This window comes from Natator depressus, chromosome 2, assembly GCF_965152275.1.
Source record: "Natator depressus isolate rNatDep1 chromosome 2, rNatDep2.hap1, whole genome shotgun sequence".
NCBI lineage: Eukaryota > Metazoa > Chordata > Testudines > Cheloniidae > Natator > Natator depressus.
The window spans coordinates 45543749-45561992 of record NC_134235.1 but is presented as its reverse complement, the minus strand read 5'-3'; the positions used below and the strand labels follow the sequence as shown (position 1 = coordinate 45561992).

The 18244-nt window shown below is 40.4% G+C and overlaps 1 protein-coding gene across 1 annotated transcript in view; it reads left to right on the top strand.

Annotated features, from left to right (window-relative positions):
• The window catches only part of RIPK2 (receptor interacting serine/threonine kinase 2), a 42058-nt gene that overhangs the window by 16463 nt on the left and 7351 nt on the right, over positions 1–18244 (top strand). Inside the window, exons 4-9 of the mRNA XM_074944141.1 lie at positions 3582–3739; positions 11307–11356; positions 11560–11721; positions 16590–16675; positions 16834–16929; positions 17692–17797. Coding sequence (XP_074800242.1) covers positions 3582–3739; positions 11307–11356; positions 11560–11721; positions 16590–16675; positions 16834–16929; positions 17692–17797 — 658 coding nt within the window. The remainder of the gene's footprint in view (positions 1–3581; positions 3740–11306; positions 11357–11559; positions 11722–16589; positions 16676–16833; positions 16930–17691; positions 17798–18244) is intronic.

Here is an 18244-nt window from a genome sequence, read left to right as displayed (position 1 = left end):
TGATTTCCCATTGACCCTTCCCCTTACCTTTAGTACTGGGAGCTAGCCAACCAAAACACTCCCACTGAGTTCTAATAAGGGGACAACAGTCCCCTTACACATAACAGAACTGAATTGTGTTTAATATTTCAGACAAGGAGTGGGGATAGGAAGGGACAAACTTATACTTCTGTTCTGCAGTTGTGTTTTTGCAGCCAGAGCCCCATCTTCTTCAGTGAGGTTCCACACAGAAACAGGGATTGACTTGCACCAATCCAATTGCAGATTCCTGGCCTTTAGCAGCATACTGGCTTTTCATAGTGTTGGCCTATGCAGTATGCCATACAGATGAAATAAATCAAAGTTAGTAGATAAGAAATTCAACTGAGATGAACCTGTGGATATCTGAAGGCATTATACCTAGGGAAGAAAACCAAATTCTCAGCAAAATTAATATAAAAGTAGTTGTGATTTCACAGGTTTAGTTACAGAGAAGGGGGGTTAGAGGTATTATGATAAGATAGTGTTAAGATAAGCATAATGTTAGTTCATGGTAACAAAATAGAAAGGAATTAGAGAAGTAATTAGGCAGTGCAAGAAATAAAAGCAGTGGCTAATATTCAGAAGTGGCAACACTTTCTTATGAAAGTCCTTGAGGATAACCCTTTAATGTGGTCCTTTCAGAGTAGAAACTCCTTCTAAAAACTACTCAAGTTCTGAAGTCAGAGGAGCTCAGGTAGGCCCTGGTGGGTTTCCCATTCCCAACAACAGGGTAATATATGATGTACTGTCTTGCATCCAAATTATCATTCTTCACTCAGCAATGCTTAGTGTAGCCTTAGAACATCTCTTCAAATATGCACGCTCTGGGTTTGGATAGTATGGGAAGGCAAGAAACCTACCTGGCAGATACTTCCTGAAGGAGAATTGATGAGGTAATGATCAAAGCCTTGGTTGCCTGTTAGGCTATATATTCACCTTAAAATAGAACTAAACACACGTGAAATTGTTTCTCAGCCATCTTAACTTTAATAGTTTATTATAGACCTTTAATTCAGAGGCAAAGAGGAGGAAGTATTGGTGATGAAGAATCCATTTGTTAAGAAAACTGTTAGTCACTTTTAGAATTTGAATAGAAATAAAAACAGTTTGATACAGTTTTGTTTCCTTTCATCAACAGTTTTAAAATTTGAAATGCAGGTTATGGAATATTTAGTATTACAGTAGTTGAGGGAGATGCTTTGCATTAAATTTGGATGGTTAATGCTTTAAGATTAATTTTTTTACAGATGCTTTACTTGGGGGTTAATTGCTCATTGCTTATTAACTAGCTCTCTAATTATTTGAGCTGCCTTTGGGTGGAGTGAAATTAAGATTTTGATAATTGGCAAAAAATGGAAAGAGCAATATTAGATACATCTGCTGTGTATTATAAAAAAGGAAGCATTGAATATATGTAAAATATGCAGTCATACAGTGTGTCTGATTGCATCAGAAATCTGCTAAATGAGTGAGATTTCTAAAGGGTTGAATTACAATGAGACCAAACACACACAAGTGCAGTATGCAGATTGGTTTTAAAAGCAGTCCCTCCTCCCCCAATGACCTCAAAAGCTAGTCAGCAGAAAGCACTTGCAGACAGGCCACGTACTCCATGACACAATGAAATCAAGTGTATTACAAGCACCTTAATTTATTCTGTTCTCATGAAATATTCTTCCTTCACTTCCACCTGTCCTACATAAATACACACAACTATGGCCCAGTCAGTGACATAACACCAGTCAATAATTATTTTTGAATTTTGTTTTCATGTATTCTCCAGGAAGCTCATATCCATAGATCTTACTTGTTGCAATGTTGTCCAGGCAGCCTTGCTCAGAACCCTTTTTCCCTCTCATGTGTGTACCAGGAAAGTGGGGAGTTTGTAGTTCGCTTCATCTCCTTGGATTCCCACCCATTGGCCACTGTGAGGAATTCTAGGCATCCCAACTGGCCAGCCTACACTTCTGGTTCCCTCTCCCCCATTCTGGAAGCTGGATTCCAGCTTTTGCTCCCTGATCCCCTGCTGCCTGGTTCCATGGAACAGTGTGGGATGCTGTGACAGGTTGCTATACTCACTGCTGGATGATGCCACCTCTTAGCGGTTCTGGGGATTACCTCGGTCACGGAAATGCCCATTCTAGTGGTTAAACCCCATCAGTTTCTCCTCTACAGCTGTTCTTGCTCTCAGGAGCCGCAGCTGTCCTCTCTGTGATTCGGCCTCTGACCAGGTCGCTCAGCATTCCCCCCTTCTGGGGTATAGTCCTTCAAAGTCTCTGTTACTCCCATAGTGACCAAGGCAGTCTTCCATTTCAGTACCCTGCCAGTGCCACTTTCCCAGTGTCAGGTAGAAGAACATGGGCCTACTCTCTACTCCGGGTTCCAGCCCAGGGACCTTACAACATGCAGCCAAGGTCTGTTCAGTCCCCAACCTTGCTGCTTATTCCTTGGGCTGCTTCCAATCCCGGCACTCCCCCACTCTCTGGGGTTTGTCAGTCTCTCTACTCCCTCTCCCTCCTCCCAGGGAGCAATAGTGGGCTGCTTGTCACACTTGTCGATAGCCCCCCAACACATCTCCCTTCTCCCACGGAGTGACTGTAGACTCCCTCCCTGCAGTCCTTCCTGCTATCAGCTCCCTGGCTTTAGAACCCCGGCCTGTTCCCACACAGGTTCACTTTCCTCTCAGACTAAAAGGTTATTTGGCCCATCTGGCTTCCATTAACGCCTTCAGGGAAAGTGTGGAGGGTAGAAACCCCATCACAGGTGCATGCATTGCAAACCAATTAACTCTTAGCTTGTAGGGAAGGACAGAGAGCAGGAAGCAATTTCAGACACGTCCCAGCCAGACATGGAAAAAGCAAACAAAATATTGGATGCCTGCCTGCAGCAAAATGGCAAATTTCACAGCCAAAATTATGAATTCTATGGCATCTTGGAAAAACACTAGATTCCATAGCTGGGGAATTGTAAGGTCCAAGGAGCTCTGATTGAGATGATATGAACTGCATCAGTCTCTGAGTTGTTGTTGTTTTTGGATAGTGCTACATCGTTTTACACTTAATTAATGTTTTCAAGATTTTTGTTCCCAACCATAAAGGCTAGAAACATAAGTGTTTGGTCTTTGGAAATGAAAGCTAATATTCAGAAATGCAGTTTTTTTAGCAAGGGTGAATTCCACAGCCAAATCTCAGACTACGTGGGGGTGTTGCCCACAGGGAGCAATGGGAGGGAACATCTTTTTATTCTATTTATTTTGTACACCACCTATCACAGTGGGGTCCTGGTCCATAAATAGGGCCATTAAGTGCTACGTTAATTCAAATAATAAATAATAATAATAACGTGCGTGACAACATGAACCCTGATTTGGGAACATTTTCTGAATCAAGGTTGATGTTTTTTGTAGCTAGCAGAACACCATAGCTGCTTTCGTTTCAAGTGGGATGGAGGGTTTTAAACAAACTCTTCATTCCGTTCTATTTTTGACAACTTGCACTAACATCAGTGCATAGATGGGACCTGTTGTTCTCTCAGAATGACAGATTTTTGTTCTTTACCAGATTGCGGATTTTGGTTTATCGAAATGGCGCATGGTGTCCACATCACAATCACGAGGTGACAAATCTCTGCCAGAGGGAGGGACTATTATCTACATGCCACCTGAAGACTATAATCCCAATCAGAAAACCCGTGCAAGTATAAAGCATGATATATACAGGTACTGCCTGTTATCCTACAGTGAGCACTGCAAACTGAAAAGTAAAAATTGTCAAAGGAACTCGATTATAATGAATCAGAATACGTTATTTGGGGGCACTAAATGGATAAAGTAAAATTTTTGAAAACCTCTTTCCCTAGCAAACATTAGGACAAATATAATGCCCTAGAAATTAGGGTAAAACCAGGATAACTAGACAAAGGGGATTGGTTGGAGTTAACCCAATGTTGTTTAATTTTCTGAACATCCCACAAATCAGGCTTGCAGGGAATAGAATTACCCTGCTGAAAACAGGATGGATGGGGGGAGAGAGAGAATAGGTAGCAAAACAAAGTGCAAGCATCCAGATGAACAAACTGTACACACCTACTTGAGAGATCTCTGTGGCTAATGTCCGGAGATTAATGTAATTTGCAAGACAAACATGGAGTGAGAGAAGAAGCATTAACTTAGAAAAGGTCAGGAGAAAAGACAGGCAAAAACAGAGTACACATCCAATAGAAATTAATATAGGAGTATACATCAAATAGGGACAGGCAAAAACAGAGTATACATCATATAGAAATCCAGGGAGAGCTACTCCAGTAAGCTCTTGAATGGCACATATAGAGTAATAGTACCTATAAAAGAAACAACAGAAGTTGCTGTCTACGTGTAAGAGATACAGTAACTCCTCACTTAATATTGTAGTTATGTTCCTGAAAAGTGTGACTTTAAGCGAATCCAATTTCCCCGTAAGAATTAATGTAAATGGGGAGGGGGGAGGGGTTAGGTTCCAGGAAAAAAATTTTCACCAGACAAAAGATTATATATGTATGTATGTATATACACAATATAAGTTTTAAATAAACAATTTAATATTGTACACAGCAATGATGATTGTGCAGCTTGGTTGAGGTGGTGAAGTAAGAAGGTGGGATATTTCCCAGGGAATGCCTTACTGCGAAATGATGAACTAGCACTCAGCTGAGCCCTCAAGGGTTAACACGTTGTTAATGTAGCCTCACACTCTACAAGGCAGCACAAATGGAGGGAGGGGAGACAGCGTGGCAGACAGACACACCCTGTGTGTGAGAGAGATGTGCACTGCCCCTTTAAGTACGCTGACCGACTCAAGTACATTGCCTCTTTAAGTAGATCAGCAAGTTGAGACAGAAGGTGCTGCCAGCAAGCTCTCTCCTTCCTGAGCCCTGTTGTGTCTTTGTCGTTCATCCCCCCCCCCGCCCCCCTCCCCCGCTCTGTGGAGATGGGGTAAGTGGGGAGGCAGGAGCAGGGGGGAGGGGGGCACCTTGACATTAGCCCCCCTCCTCCCCCACCCCTGCACAGCAAGCAGGAGGGTCCCAGGAGCAGCTCCAAGGCAGAGGTCAGGAGCAGCACATGGCAATGTGGGGGGAGGGACAGCTGAACTGCCGGCAACTGATAGCCTGCTGGGCGGCTGCTGCACAGGGAACTTACATGAGCGGGGAGCTGATAGGGGGGCTGCCGGTCCGCCCTGGTTCCAAGCTCCCACCAGCTAGCTCCAATGGGCTGCTTTTTCTGCAAGCAGTGGACAAAGCAGGTGGTTGCCAAACAATGTTATAAGGGAGCATTGTGCAACTTTAAACGAGCGTGTTCTTTAATTGATCAGCAATGTAACAATGTTAACCAGGACAACTTTAAGTGAGGAGTTACTGTACGGAACAAGCTAGCAGAGAAGGGTACCACCTTAAAGCCTGCCTAAACAATCAAGGAGGGGATTGAGTTGAGGAAGTGGATGGATAACAGTTGACAGATGGCCTATTACAGTCAAGCGTAGTTTTTAAGAATATCTGTTAAGGCTGCATTTTTGCTACTTGAGTCATGGATTCCATGATTTTCATATATTTTAAAAATATCTAGGAGTTCTGACACTTTAGACTCTTACATGTAGGTGTCAGAGTAGCAGCCATGTTAGTCTGTATCTGCCAAAAGAACAGGAGTACTTGTGTCACCTTAGAGACTAACAAATTTATTGAGCATAAGCTTTTGTGGGCTACAGCCCACTTCATCAGATGCATAGAATGGAATGTAGAAGAAGAAGATTGAGATAGATAGATAGATAAACACACATATAGAGAAGGTGGAAGTTGCCATACAAACTGTAAGAGACTAATTAATTAAGATGAGCTATTATCAGCAGGAGAAAAAAACTTTTGTAGTGATAATCAAGATGGCCCATTTGGACTGTAGACAAAAAGGTGTGAGGATACTTAACTTAGGGAAATAGATTCAATATGTGTAATGACCCAGCCACTACGTCTCTATTCAAACCCAAGTTAATGGTATCTAGTTTGCATATTAATTCAAGCTCAGCAGTTTCTCGCTGGAGTCTGTTTTGGGGGCTTTTCTGTTGCAAAATTGCCACTCTTAAATCTTTTACTGAGTGGCCAGAGAGGTTGAAGTGTTCTCCTACCAGTTTTTGAATGTTACAATTCTTGCTGTCAGATTTGTGTCTATTTATTCTTTTGCGTAGAGACAGTTTGGCCAATGTACATGGCAGAGGGGCATTGCTGGCACATGATGGCATATATCACATTGGTAGATGTGCAGGTGAACGAGCCCCTGATGGCGTGGCTAATGTGATGAGGCCCTATGATGGTGTCATTTGAATAAATATGTGGACAGAGTTGGCATTAGGCTTTGTTTCAAAGGTAGGTTCCTAGGTTAGTGTTTTTGTTCTGTGGTGCGTGGTTGCTGGAGACTACTTGCTTCAGGTTGGGGAGCTGTCTGTAAGCAAGGACTGGTCTGTCTCCCAAGATCTCTGAGAGAGTGAGGGATCATTTTTCAGGATAGGTTGTAGATCTTTGATGATGCGCTGGAGAGGTTTTAGTTGGGGGCTGAAGGTGACAGCTAGTGGCGTTCTGTTATTTTCTTTGTTGGACCTGTCCTGTAGTAGATGACTTCTGGGTACTCTTCTGGCTCTGTCGATCTGTTTTTTCACTTCAACGGTGGTGTAAAGGTTCCTTCCCCACTCTGAACTCTAGGGTACAGATGTGGGGACCTGCATGAAAACCCCCTAAGCTTATTTTTACCAGCTTAGGTTAAAATTTCCCCAAGGAACAAACTATTTTCCTTTTTTCCTTGGACTTTATTGCTGCCACCACCAAGCGTCTAACAGATCTATAACCGGGAAAGAGCCCGCTTGGAAACGTCTTTCCCCAAAAAATCCTCCCCAAACCCTACACCCCCTTTCCTGGAGAAGGCTAGATAAAAATCCTCACCAATTTGCATAGGTGAACACAGACCCAAACCCTTGGATCTTAAGAACAATGAAAAAGCAATCAGGTTCTTAAAAGAAGAATTTTAATTGAAGAAAAAAAGTAAAAGAATCACCTCTGTAAAATCAGGATGGTAAATACCTTACAGGGTAATCATATTCAAAACATAGAGAATCCCTCTAGGCAAAACCTTAAGTTACAAAAAGACACAAAAACAGGAATCTACATTCCATTCAGCACAGCTTATTTTTTTAGCCATTTAAACAAAACAGAATTTAATGCATATCTAGCTAGATTACTTACTAAGTTTTAAGATTCCATTTCTGTTCTGTCCCCAGCAAAAGCATCACACAGACAGAGAGAACCTTTGTTTCTCGCCCCCTACCCCCCCCCACCCCACCCAGCTTTGAAAGTATCTTGTCTCCTCATTGGTCGTTTTGGTCAGGTGCCAGCGAGGTTATCCTAGCTTCTTAACCCTTTACAAGTGAAAGGGTTTTTCCTCTGGCCAGGAGGGATTTTAAAGGTGTTTACCCTTCCCTTTATAATTATGACAGGTGGGTATTGTAGTTTTAAGAATGCTTGATAGAGATCTTGTAGGTGTTTGTCTCTGTCTGAGGGATTGGAGCAAATGCAGTTGTATCTTAGAGCTTGGCTATAGACAGTGGATCATGCAGTGTGTCCTGGATGGAAGCTGGAGGCATGTAGGTAAATATAGTGGTCAGTAGGTTTCTGGTATAGGGTGGTGGTTATGTGACCATTGCTTATTAGCACAGTAGTGTCCAGGAAATGGACCGCTTGTGTGGATTGGTCCAGGCTGAGGTTGATGGGGGATGGAAATACTATAGGTACCCGCATGGCCTCACAGTATGCCAACATTTTTATGGCTGACTTAGAACAACGCTTCCTTAGCTATCGTCCCCTAACGTCCCTACTCTACTTGCGCTACATTTATGACATCTTCATCATCTGGACCCATGGAAAAGAAGCCCTTGAGGAATTCAACCATGATTTCAACAATTTCCATCCCACCATCAGCCTGTCCTTGCAACAAAGCCCGATGTCTCTATGCAAAAGAATAAATGGACACAAATCTGACATCAGGAATCATAACATTCAAAAACCGGTAGGAGAACACTTCAACCTCTCTGGCCACTCAGTAAAAGACATAAGGGTGGCAATTTTGCAACAGAAAAGCTTCAAAAACAGACTCCAGCGAGAAACTGCGGAGCTTGAATTAATATGCAAACTAGATACCGTTACCTTGGGTTTGAATAGAGACTGGGAGTGGCTGGGTCATTACACACATTGAATCTGTTTCCCCATGTTAAGTATCCTCACACCTTCTTGTCAACTGTCTGAATGGGCCATCTTGATTACCACTACAAAAGTTTTTTTCTCCTGCTGATAATAGCTCATCTTAATTAATTAGCCTCTTGCAGTTTGTATGGAAACTTTCAACTTCCACCTTCCCTCTGTGTGTGTGTGTGTGTGTGTGTGTGTGTGTGTGTGTGTATACACATCATATACATATATATACACACACACACACACACACATCTTCTTACTATATGTTCCATTCTATGCATCCAATGAAGTGGGCTGAAGCCCACAAAAGCTTATGCGCTAATACATTTGTTAGTCTCTAAAGTGCCACAAGTACTCCTGTTCTTATTACATATAGGTGTATGGATGCAGTGGTAAGAGATGAACCAGTTTCAGAAACTTAGATGCCAAGCCGAAGCCTGGGCTTCCAGGAAGAGAGAAAGCACTAACTTTCATAATTAGCTCTTCCCCTTGAGGTGCAGAGGAAGCACCTGGCATTCCTAGCAAGAGGTCAGGGAGAGAGAATGTCCCTGTAACTCTCACCTTTTGAGAGGTGTGGCTGGGTGGGGCAAGAGAGAAAAATCAGGAGCTCCTCCATTGGAGGAGCAGAAGAGGGAGTGAATATTGTAGCAGGCCCCATCTATGCCTATGGTTTTTAGAAGGATGTGGCAGTATTGGTTAGGAGTGGGGAAGAGCCTAAAGAAGTTGGTTAGGAGAGATAGAAGAGAGAGAGAGAGAAAGAAAGAGTAAGTTTAGAGGGAAACTGGACTGAAAAAGAGGTTTGGAATGAGGGAACAAGGAAAGAGGGAGAGATTGTCCAGGAAGAAGAAATTGAGAACATAGGTGGAAAGAAGGGAGAGAACCCAAAGCAAAGGAGGAGAGAAAGAAGACAGGAGAAGAGAACATCCATTGAAAAAGAGACAAGTTGGAGGAAGTAATATCTTTTATTGGACCAACTTCTGCTGGTGAGAGAGACAAGTTTTCCAACTACACAGAGCACTTCTTTGGGTCTGAGAAAGGTCCTCTGAGCATCACAGCTAAATATGTGGTGCAACAGATTGTTTAACTACTACCTACCTATGCTAAACAATCTGTTGCACCACATATTTAGCTGTGATGCTCAGAGGACCTTTCTCAGACCCAAAGAAGTGCTCTGTGTAGCTCGAAAGCTTGTCTCTCTCGCCAACAGAAGTTGGTCCAATAAAAGATATTACCTCACCCACCTTATCTTTCTAATATCCTGGGCCCAACACAGCTACAACACTGCATACTAAAGAAGAGAACAGAAGCAAATCAAGCTATACAATGGAAGGAAAGAGAAAGGTGTAGTGAGGGAAAGAAGAACATGAGCCAAAGGAAAACAAATAGGAAGTTGCAGACTACAATGTCACAGAAGAGATGATAATGTTTAATTATATCGTATCTCAGATTGAATGTGAGAGTGATGTTGGGGGTTTCCCAGGCTCTGGCAGAGTTCATTCACCTCTGTGAATACTCTTAGGCCTTCCTGTCAGGGATGAGTCTTTGTGACTTCTGTACCAGTTTGACTCAGTTACTCTTGTTGAAAAGCGGAATTTTTGCCTTTAAAATCCACTGCTTTGTACCAAATGTCCGGGACAGTGAACTCTCTCTTAAGTCACTACTTAGGGGACCAACAACAAAGGTTTGCTGCATATAAGTAGTGTTCTGCTCCACCTTTATTAAAACTGTAGTTATGAGCCTATTCCTGCTCCCATTGAGATTAGTGGGAAAATACCCATTGATTTATATATTAACTCCAAATTTACTAAACCTAATCGTGTTATTTCCACGTGGTCTCCTGAAGATTCTTCTGTGCAGAGTGAATATGGCATGTATGACACCTAACCCAACCAATCTCTGTTTATATTCAGAGTCCCAACAGCCATACTTTATGGACAAAAATATTTATTGAATTACTTTTCACTCCTGTTGGCACTGCATCGGTAACACAGCTCTGGAGAGGGAGCTAGATTCTATTTTGACTTACCCATAATTAGTAGAATTATTAACTGAGTTCCAATTGCAGGACCACATTTTTTCCCTTGTTTCCGCTTCACAGTCTGTTTAAAGGCTTTGCACAGATGTAACTAAGGATAGATGGTGGCCTGCTGAACTCATATTACTTTAGGCATGTCTATGCTACAAAATTAAGTCAACTTATGTTAGGTCAGCCTACAGCCACTGTGGTAATTAAATCTGCTCTTTCTGTCCACACTGTGCTTCTTCTGTTGGTGTGCATCCTCGCCAGCAGCGCATGCACCAACTTAAGTGGAGCATTGTGGGGCAATGAAAGCCAGATACCCAGTCCCGCCGCCCCGAGGCCTGACCCCCCGAGCTGTGAGCCCCACCACCCTGGGGCAGCAGGACTCTGACAGTCAGCCTTGGGTCGGCGGGGATCCAGCTACCAAAGACAGCAACAAGTGATGTAAGCAACTCAGTGTCTACATGGACACTGCGTCAACCTAACTACATCAGCCTAATCACTATGCCTCTCCTGGAGGTGGAGTTATTAGGTTGGCCTAGTGCGTGAGTTAAATCAGCGGGAGGAACGTTGTAGTGTAGACGCTTCTTTAGTTAGGTTGACGTAAGCTGCCTTACGTGGACCTACTCGGAGGTGTAGAGCGGGCCCGTGAAAGAAAGCCCTCTTAACACTGAGAGCCCAGGATGAGAAGGGCTAGCAGTTAGAAAAAAAACTCTCGACTTATAAACGGATTTTTTTTATGTGAAATCAGTGAGGTCCTTAACATAGAACCCCAGTTCTTTGGTTTTTCAAAGGTACATATGGCCACCATAAATAAAGTCAGCTCTAGCATGTTGTTCTTTACTGTTGTTGGTTTTTATAACATGTATGAAGGGGCACATCATTATAGTCAGCCGTTTAAGTTGGTATTGTGCAATGTTTATTTTAATGTTTTGTATGATGCTGAGTGCATTGTCACCATACATCATAAAGTGTTCTAAAGTAATGCACATTTTTACTTTAATAGCTATGCCATTATTATGTGGGAAGTGATGTCAAGAAAACAGCCCTTTGAAGGTGAGAATGTGTTCTTTAGTTTTCTTTTATAGCCTTATTTACATTTAGCTAAAGCCTATGTACAGTAATCTGAAAACAATTATTTTGGCATAATTACAACATCCCTAATTATTGTCTGCAATTTTAATGTATCCTCCTATAGTAAACAATAACTATTTATAGTACATATATTTATAATAAATGCTTGATATCTATTTTGACAGAAGTTATAAACCCCTTGCAGATTATGTATAGTGTGTCACAAGGACAGCGACCAGACACTAGTGAAGAAACTTTATCAATAGACATACCCCACCGAGTGCTGATAGTAACATTAATGGCAAGTGGATGGGCACAAAATCCAGATGAAAGACCTTCTTTTTCAAGTGAGTTTACTTGCTTTGTATAGATTAAGTGGAAAACCATACCCCCAAAAATACCTGTATGTTAATACAATATTGAGATTGCTTAGTTGCAATCACAAAAAGGAAATGTAAACAGCTGTATCCAAAACAGCTTTAACTCAGCCTTGTCAAATATCCTGTATAATTTACAGTTTACATTTAACAGCATATACAGTAACATTAAGCTACCCATGCGAGAAGTCACAGTAATAAAAAATGGAACATGTACAATGCTGCCAGGTTTATATAGTAGTTGGAATCTTCAATTTTGTATTTTCTGTCTTTTTGTGATTAATTGTGCAACCTTAATATTTATTTGCACTTAATTTACTGTTTGTTTTTGAAGGGGTGGGAGTTTTAAAGAGGAAAATAATTAGAGGAAAACAGATAAAATAAGGCTAGTGGAACTTGTAAGCAATCAGAGGTGTTTTGTTTGCTGAACTAACAGTGAGCCCTGGATTATAAATTCCTCTTGAAACAAAACTGAACCAGCCTTTTACAAACAAACTTTTAACCTTTCATAAACAAATGTGTGTGTTCCTGGAACACACCCATGTTCGGGGGAAGCCATGTGAAAACACTGCCCCACCTTCCAGAATGAGGGGCTGCTGTTGCAAAAACCTGTTCAGCCCACTTCACATCTAGCTCATCAGCTCCATTGCACAGTAGTTCTGCTGCCAGTGGGATTTCATGGCTGTGGAATTGGCAGCTGGTTCTGCCCCTAAGTGCACCCATAGAATTAAAAATGTCTATTATGCAGGCTCAGTACACAACTCCCAAAGTCTTAGTTTTTGTTAAATATAAACCAGTTTGTTACAGTTCATGCAAGACACTAGTGCCAACTTTCAGACCACCAGCATATTGCTACAGTAATGTTCAAAAAGTTGTGGCTAGATTTATTATATTTTTGAAACACTGGAAACAATGCTTTCTGGGTTCCCCCCCTCCTCCCTCACTCATTTTGCTTATACATTTCCCTCCAAATCACCATTAGGTAGAGAGCTGAGACTAAGTGCAAATGAGCCTAAAAGGTGAATATTGCGTGGAGAAATGTAGGAAACTATAACGTGAAAACATGTTGTAGTCTTTACTAGATCAGTCCCTACCACCAATTGCAGTGATAATTGGAAACTAATTGTATATTTAAGACTTAAAGTGGCATTTGACAGATGTTAAATGTTTATCAAACTGACTAGATGACTCACTCTAGTTATAAATATCTTCTATGCTTCTCCCTTTAATGCTGTCAGGTTTTACTATGAAATCCTATCTTAATGCTTTTAGCTCTTTTACAGTGAGTCCTATAACCTGCAACACTGCATTCAGAAGGCAAACATGACATTAAACATCTATATCTATATCTATATATATTAGAGAGGGACAAAGCGAGGAGGAGTTTGGTTTTGATTTTGTAAATCCTTGTTTATCAGGCTTCTATCTTACCCAAAAAAAAAAAAAAAAAAGGTCAGGGGGATGGGGGGAGTTATACCTGGGTCCCATTTTATCCATTACCATCTCAGTTCAACATAGAGTTCTTCCCCCACACACCTTTTTTTGTTTTAGCCCATTCCTAACATTGATTACAGCCAGGTTGTGTAATTACATGTGTACTTGTATCACCTGACTGTCCATCTTGTGAATGTGAAAGCTGAGAGCACACTTTTAACTCCCATCTTTGGAAAATCTGATCCTAAATGTCCAAGGGAGATGCCAGATTATCGTGTAAAAGCTTAAAAGTAGCAATCTTTAATTGTTCAAAATTTAAAAGCCTTGATGCTTTTCTTCTCCCCTCCCAATTGGTGTTGCAGAATGAAGACGGTAAGATTGTGCTGGGGTAGAAAATTCTGTGTTTTAAAGGCTCTGTGACAGTTTACATGCCTAGACTTGCAGTTTTCCTTTAAAAAAAAAAAAAAAGCTTTCTTTTTTAAAACTTCCCCAATATGAAACACTAAGCCTTTATCTCTCAAACTGAGGGTTGCAGCAAATTTAACATTTCAATTTCTAGGGTGGTTGGGTTGCGCAGTTGCTTCATTTCTCTAAAAGTGTTGCTGGTTCTGTTCTTTTGAGCTGGAAAGTGTTTTGAAAGTTCCTTTCCAAAGAGCTCAGAAAGCAGACTGTTTTGACAATTTCAGTTCCTTCAGTGAAGCTGGCAGGAGAGAAAAATGAGGCATACTTATGTCTTTAATCTGAACATACACACGCAGCATACTAGTGGATGGTTTAATGGGTAATTCAGTCTAGTATTTGGGATTTACAACCCTTTGTTTGGATTATAGACAAGTCTTTGAATGGCCTTTTAATATTGGTGGATGTTTTGAAATTAAATGTCCGTTTTAGACAGAGTCCAGTTTGGGGCCTATGAACTTTTACCTTGTCTCTTGTTTTAACCCAAACAAGGAATATGTCATATCATAGCTTTTTATAAAAGCAGAGAAATGTTTCTGTGCTTTTATACTACTTGGGTATTCTTATTTTGTAATGAATTGCATCAGCTAAAATGTAGTTTGTAGTGTTAGCACAATGTTAGAACTGTAAGGATTGTTTAATTAATGTTATAATTATATTTATCTAGGTTACATCATCAAAGTAGTATGTATCTTATGTGCCTTCATAACAATAAGTAACCTCACTTTGTTTTGTAATAAAAGGAAGAAAACAGGTGGTTTTATTTAAGGGGAAAGCTTTTTCTGCTGTCTTATGGTAAAAGCAGAATTTTCTGCCCAGTTTACTTTTACTTCCCTTCATTTTGGATTGATCCTTGTAAGGGTTGAAATGTCTACTTTTTTGCTTCCTCTTTATATTTCTGTCATACTCATTGATAGTAAATTTGGAGAATTAGTGATGCCTAGATAATTGGCTACCTTTTCTCTGACTGAATCCTCACCATTTTTAGAGTATCTTGCTCGGTTTCTGGAAAGTGCTTTTCAGTTTGAAAGAGAAAATTGAGAAGCAATTTTGCTCATAATCTGTCGGTAATATGTGGGGATGTATTTTTTGTTCACTCAATATGTTTTCCTCTCAGTGCATTGTTGTAATGCTCACTATTGTTCATAGGAATTGTGTGTGCATCAAATATCATATCTCTTTGTTTCTACAAATTTCTGCCTTAAAACACAGTGTGCATGATCAGAAATAGCTTCTTATCTTCCTTATTTTAACTTTTAAATGGTTCTATGGATCATTTTGCAAGTTTTCTGTAAAATATTTTTCTCTATTGATGTTCTGTAATTGTTTTGAAATATTGATAATTATATGCTGTCAAATGGACTCTGAGTTTTGACATGTTATATCATGAATACCTGCCCTGAAGGGATACAGTAGTTTAAACTCAAAATTTGACTCACCTAGAAGCTTTTGATAAGGAATATCTCCAAATTCTAAATATCTTTGTTGTTCTAGATTAGAGAGTTCACCACACTATTGCAAAGGAGGTGAAGGGTTGTTTTGTTTTAAACCAGCTACTGTTTACATTATGTTGGCCTTATACCAGAGAGGCACTTAATGATGTTTTACTCCCTCTGGCGACTGTTCAGAAGCAGTCAACTACAGAACATTATTCTTGAGAATGCCATTGCTCAAAGAAGGAAATATTTTTTTAAAAAATGTAAATTTGGTCTCCATTAGAAAAGCCAGGGGGAAACTAAAAGACATAATAATTAGAGGGGAAAATTGGTTGTAAGCTTTCAACAAGTATCACCGAAAAAATAGTGACTAAATTAGAAAAGACAAAGAGCTAGATTATCAGTGTAAATCAGCATGGCAATGTCAGTTAGGTTTTGCTTAGTCATGCCAGTTGAGGATTTGGTTCCAAGTATTTAATAGTTCCCTTTTAACAAAATTATGGAGTATATTGTAAGATGGTTGTAGAAGTTGTGGGGTTTCTCAGGCCCTTCTGTTTGCTTTTGGTAGCCGAGCTCAACTTAAATTAGACATTTCTACAAGTAACAGTCATCCAGAAATCAACACACACATGCTGGGATGGAGTAGTTGAACTTCCTGCCATCTAATTATTAAAATGACACAAAATCACTAGATAAATAGGTGGCATTAATCTCCTAGGGATGTCAATCTACCACTTTTTCATGAGCATGAGAAAAATAGCAGATGGATATGTTGGATGTGGTGGGACATTACATTCACTATGTTACATTCCTTTCTGGTCTGGCTTCAGAGCCACCAATCTCTGCATAAGGGAAAGAAAAGGTAACGGTGGGGAAAGAATCAGCATTTTGTTGTGGGTGATATGCCAACCCTAAAACTTTCACCCTTTAGAATCTGATCATTGTTTCTTCCTTCTTGCACCTCACCCACTCTCTATCTTATTGTTCATAGGGTCTCCCTTCATAGGATCTCCTAACTTCATTTTGGATACTGCTGATTTCATTCTAGACTTCTCAGTGGTGGTCTAAGGATAGAGTTGTTTCTCCAGTGGAGTGGGGAGGCAGCATTCTTCTCCAAGGCCAGTGCTGCTTCATGGCCCAGCTAGTAAATTATGCCCTGGGATGAACGCTCCACGCTACAACTATGTCTTGTTTTTAAGGGTGTGATCTCCACATCCCAGGGATCCCAAGACTCTCAGTCTCTCTCCGAGTCAGGTCTCCCTTGATAGAGCATTCAGTGTTGGTGCTGCCAATCCTCTAGGCCACACTGAAATTGTTTTTAATAGATTAACTGTTTTTTTTTTTAATGATTGCAAAAAGTGTTTCTTTAGCAGCCTAAATTCTCTAATTACTGTGTGTTGGTGGAAGCAGTATTTTCATAATTGCAAGATAAGTAGCTCAAACAACTTAAAAATTGTAATTACTGTTATTAAAAGTTAATGTTGAACTGAGTATTCTTTTCTTATTTAGAATGCTTAATAGATCTTGAACCGGTGCTGAGAACATTTGATGAGATATCTATGCTTGAAGCAGTAATGCTCTTGAAGAGAGATAAGGTAAGTAGCTTTTATTACAATATGAATGTAATATGAAAATACACTGGAATGGCAACTTGTGCTTGTCACAGTGTAACTAACCTAAGAATTAAGTCCCTACTGTCCTGGCCTGGTAGATTTATAATGCACAACTAATAAGAATACCAATGTTTTTTCAGTCACGATATGAGTCACAGTGTATTCGCATCAGTCACAAGACATCCGATGTGGAGCTGACATCTGTAAATATACCTCTGAATCTTAGTCCACAGGAGGTAAATCTTTTTCTTTTTAATTTTGAATTCAAGTTCTTTCCCAAATGTGTTGGGATAACTAAAACATTTTGAAACAGTTTTTAGTTCAGGATGGGGAAAACTTTTCTCCCGCTCCTCTTCTGCAGTTGCACAGCCATGAATGCAACGGAACTAGCAGTGGGGCACAGAGCAGCAGGGAAGTCTGTTTCTATCTTCTGCACATCAGAGTGCAGTGCTTTTCAGCATTTGCATAACAGTATGGATGGAGTTAGTTGTGGGTGGCCCACATGAGCTGGATGACATGACCATATTATCTACTGAATACAGGGAGCATACCTGTACAGAGGTATACACACATACACACATACATACACACATACCTGTACAGAGAGTGTAGCAGACCACAGATGCTGCAACAGACTGTTGTTTGCCACACAATGGGTGCTTTCAGGGTTGGAAGAGAGGATTTCATCCCCCACTCCCACTGATGTTGCTCATGGAAAGTACTGTGGATTTTTTTTTTTTTTTTAATTATTGTGTCCCTTAGTGCTGCTGCTTTTCATTCTTTCTACTAATAATTAAAATAGCACATAAAATCTTGGTCAGATGGTGGAAGAACATTTTCATTTGGTTTTTAACTTTTTAATGTCTTACTGTATTTTAATTGTGAAGTAACTTGAGCATCTTAGTAACAAGGAAAAGACAACAAAAGGAAAGAACTTTAGAAATTACTAAACCATTCCAAAAATGTACATCTTCACTATATAACTGAATTCATTTCAGGAAACGTGTGCTCCCTTCCTACAAAGTGATGTACTCCCACTCCGGAGTATGTCACCTGAATTATCAAGACTCAAGTCTATACCAAAGTATAATATCCTCTCAACAGGTATGTAACCTTGCTGCACAGTATTGATTCACAATACTTAGTTATTATTGAACTGCAGTTTTATTCTCTATTTGTGACACTACATTTGTACAGGAGTACTCACCCTACACTCAGATTCCCTGCTCTATTTAAGTAGTCTTCTGCAGCTGGAGTAGATCACTCGAATAACTCCATGACACCCCATAGGGACAACTAATTGTCCTCTATATGGCCGGATCATGGGCAAGGGTGAGGAATAGCTGCTAGGTCACTGGCCATACTGAGCCACGACAGTCCATTTATGAATACTTTCAGAGTAGAAACAAAAGAGATGGAGAAGGATTGTTTAGAGTGATACAAAGTAGTTTAATTAGAAGTATGTGGTGAAACTGACATGGGAAAATTAGGCTGAGTATGAAGGATGGGTATGAATGTGACTGGATAAGACACTGGTGAGTCTCAAAACCT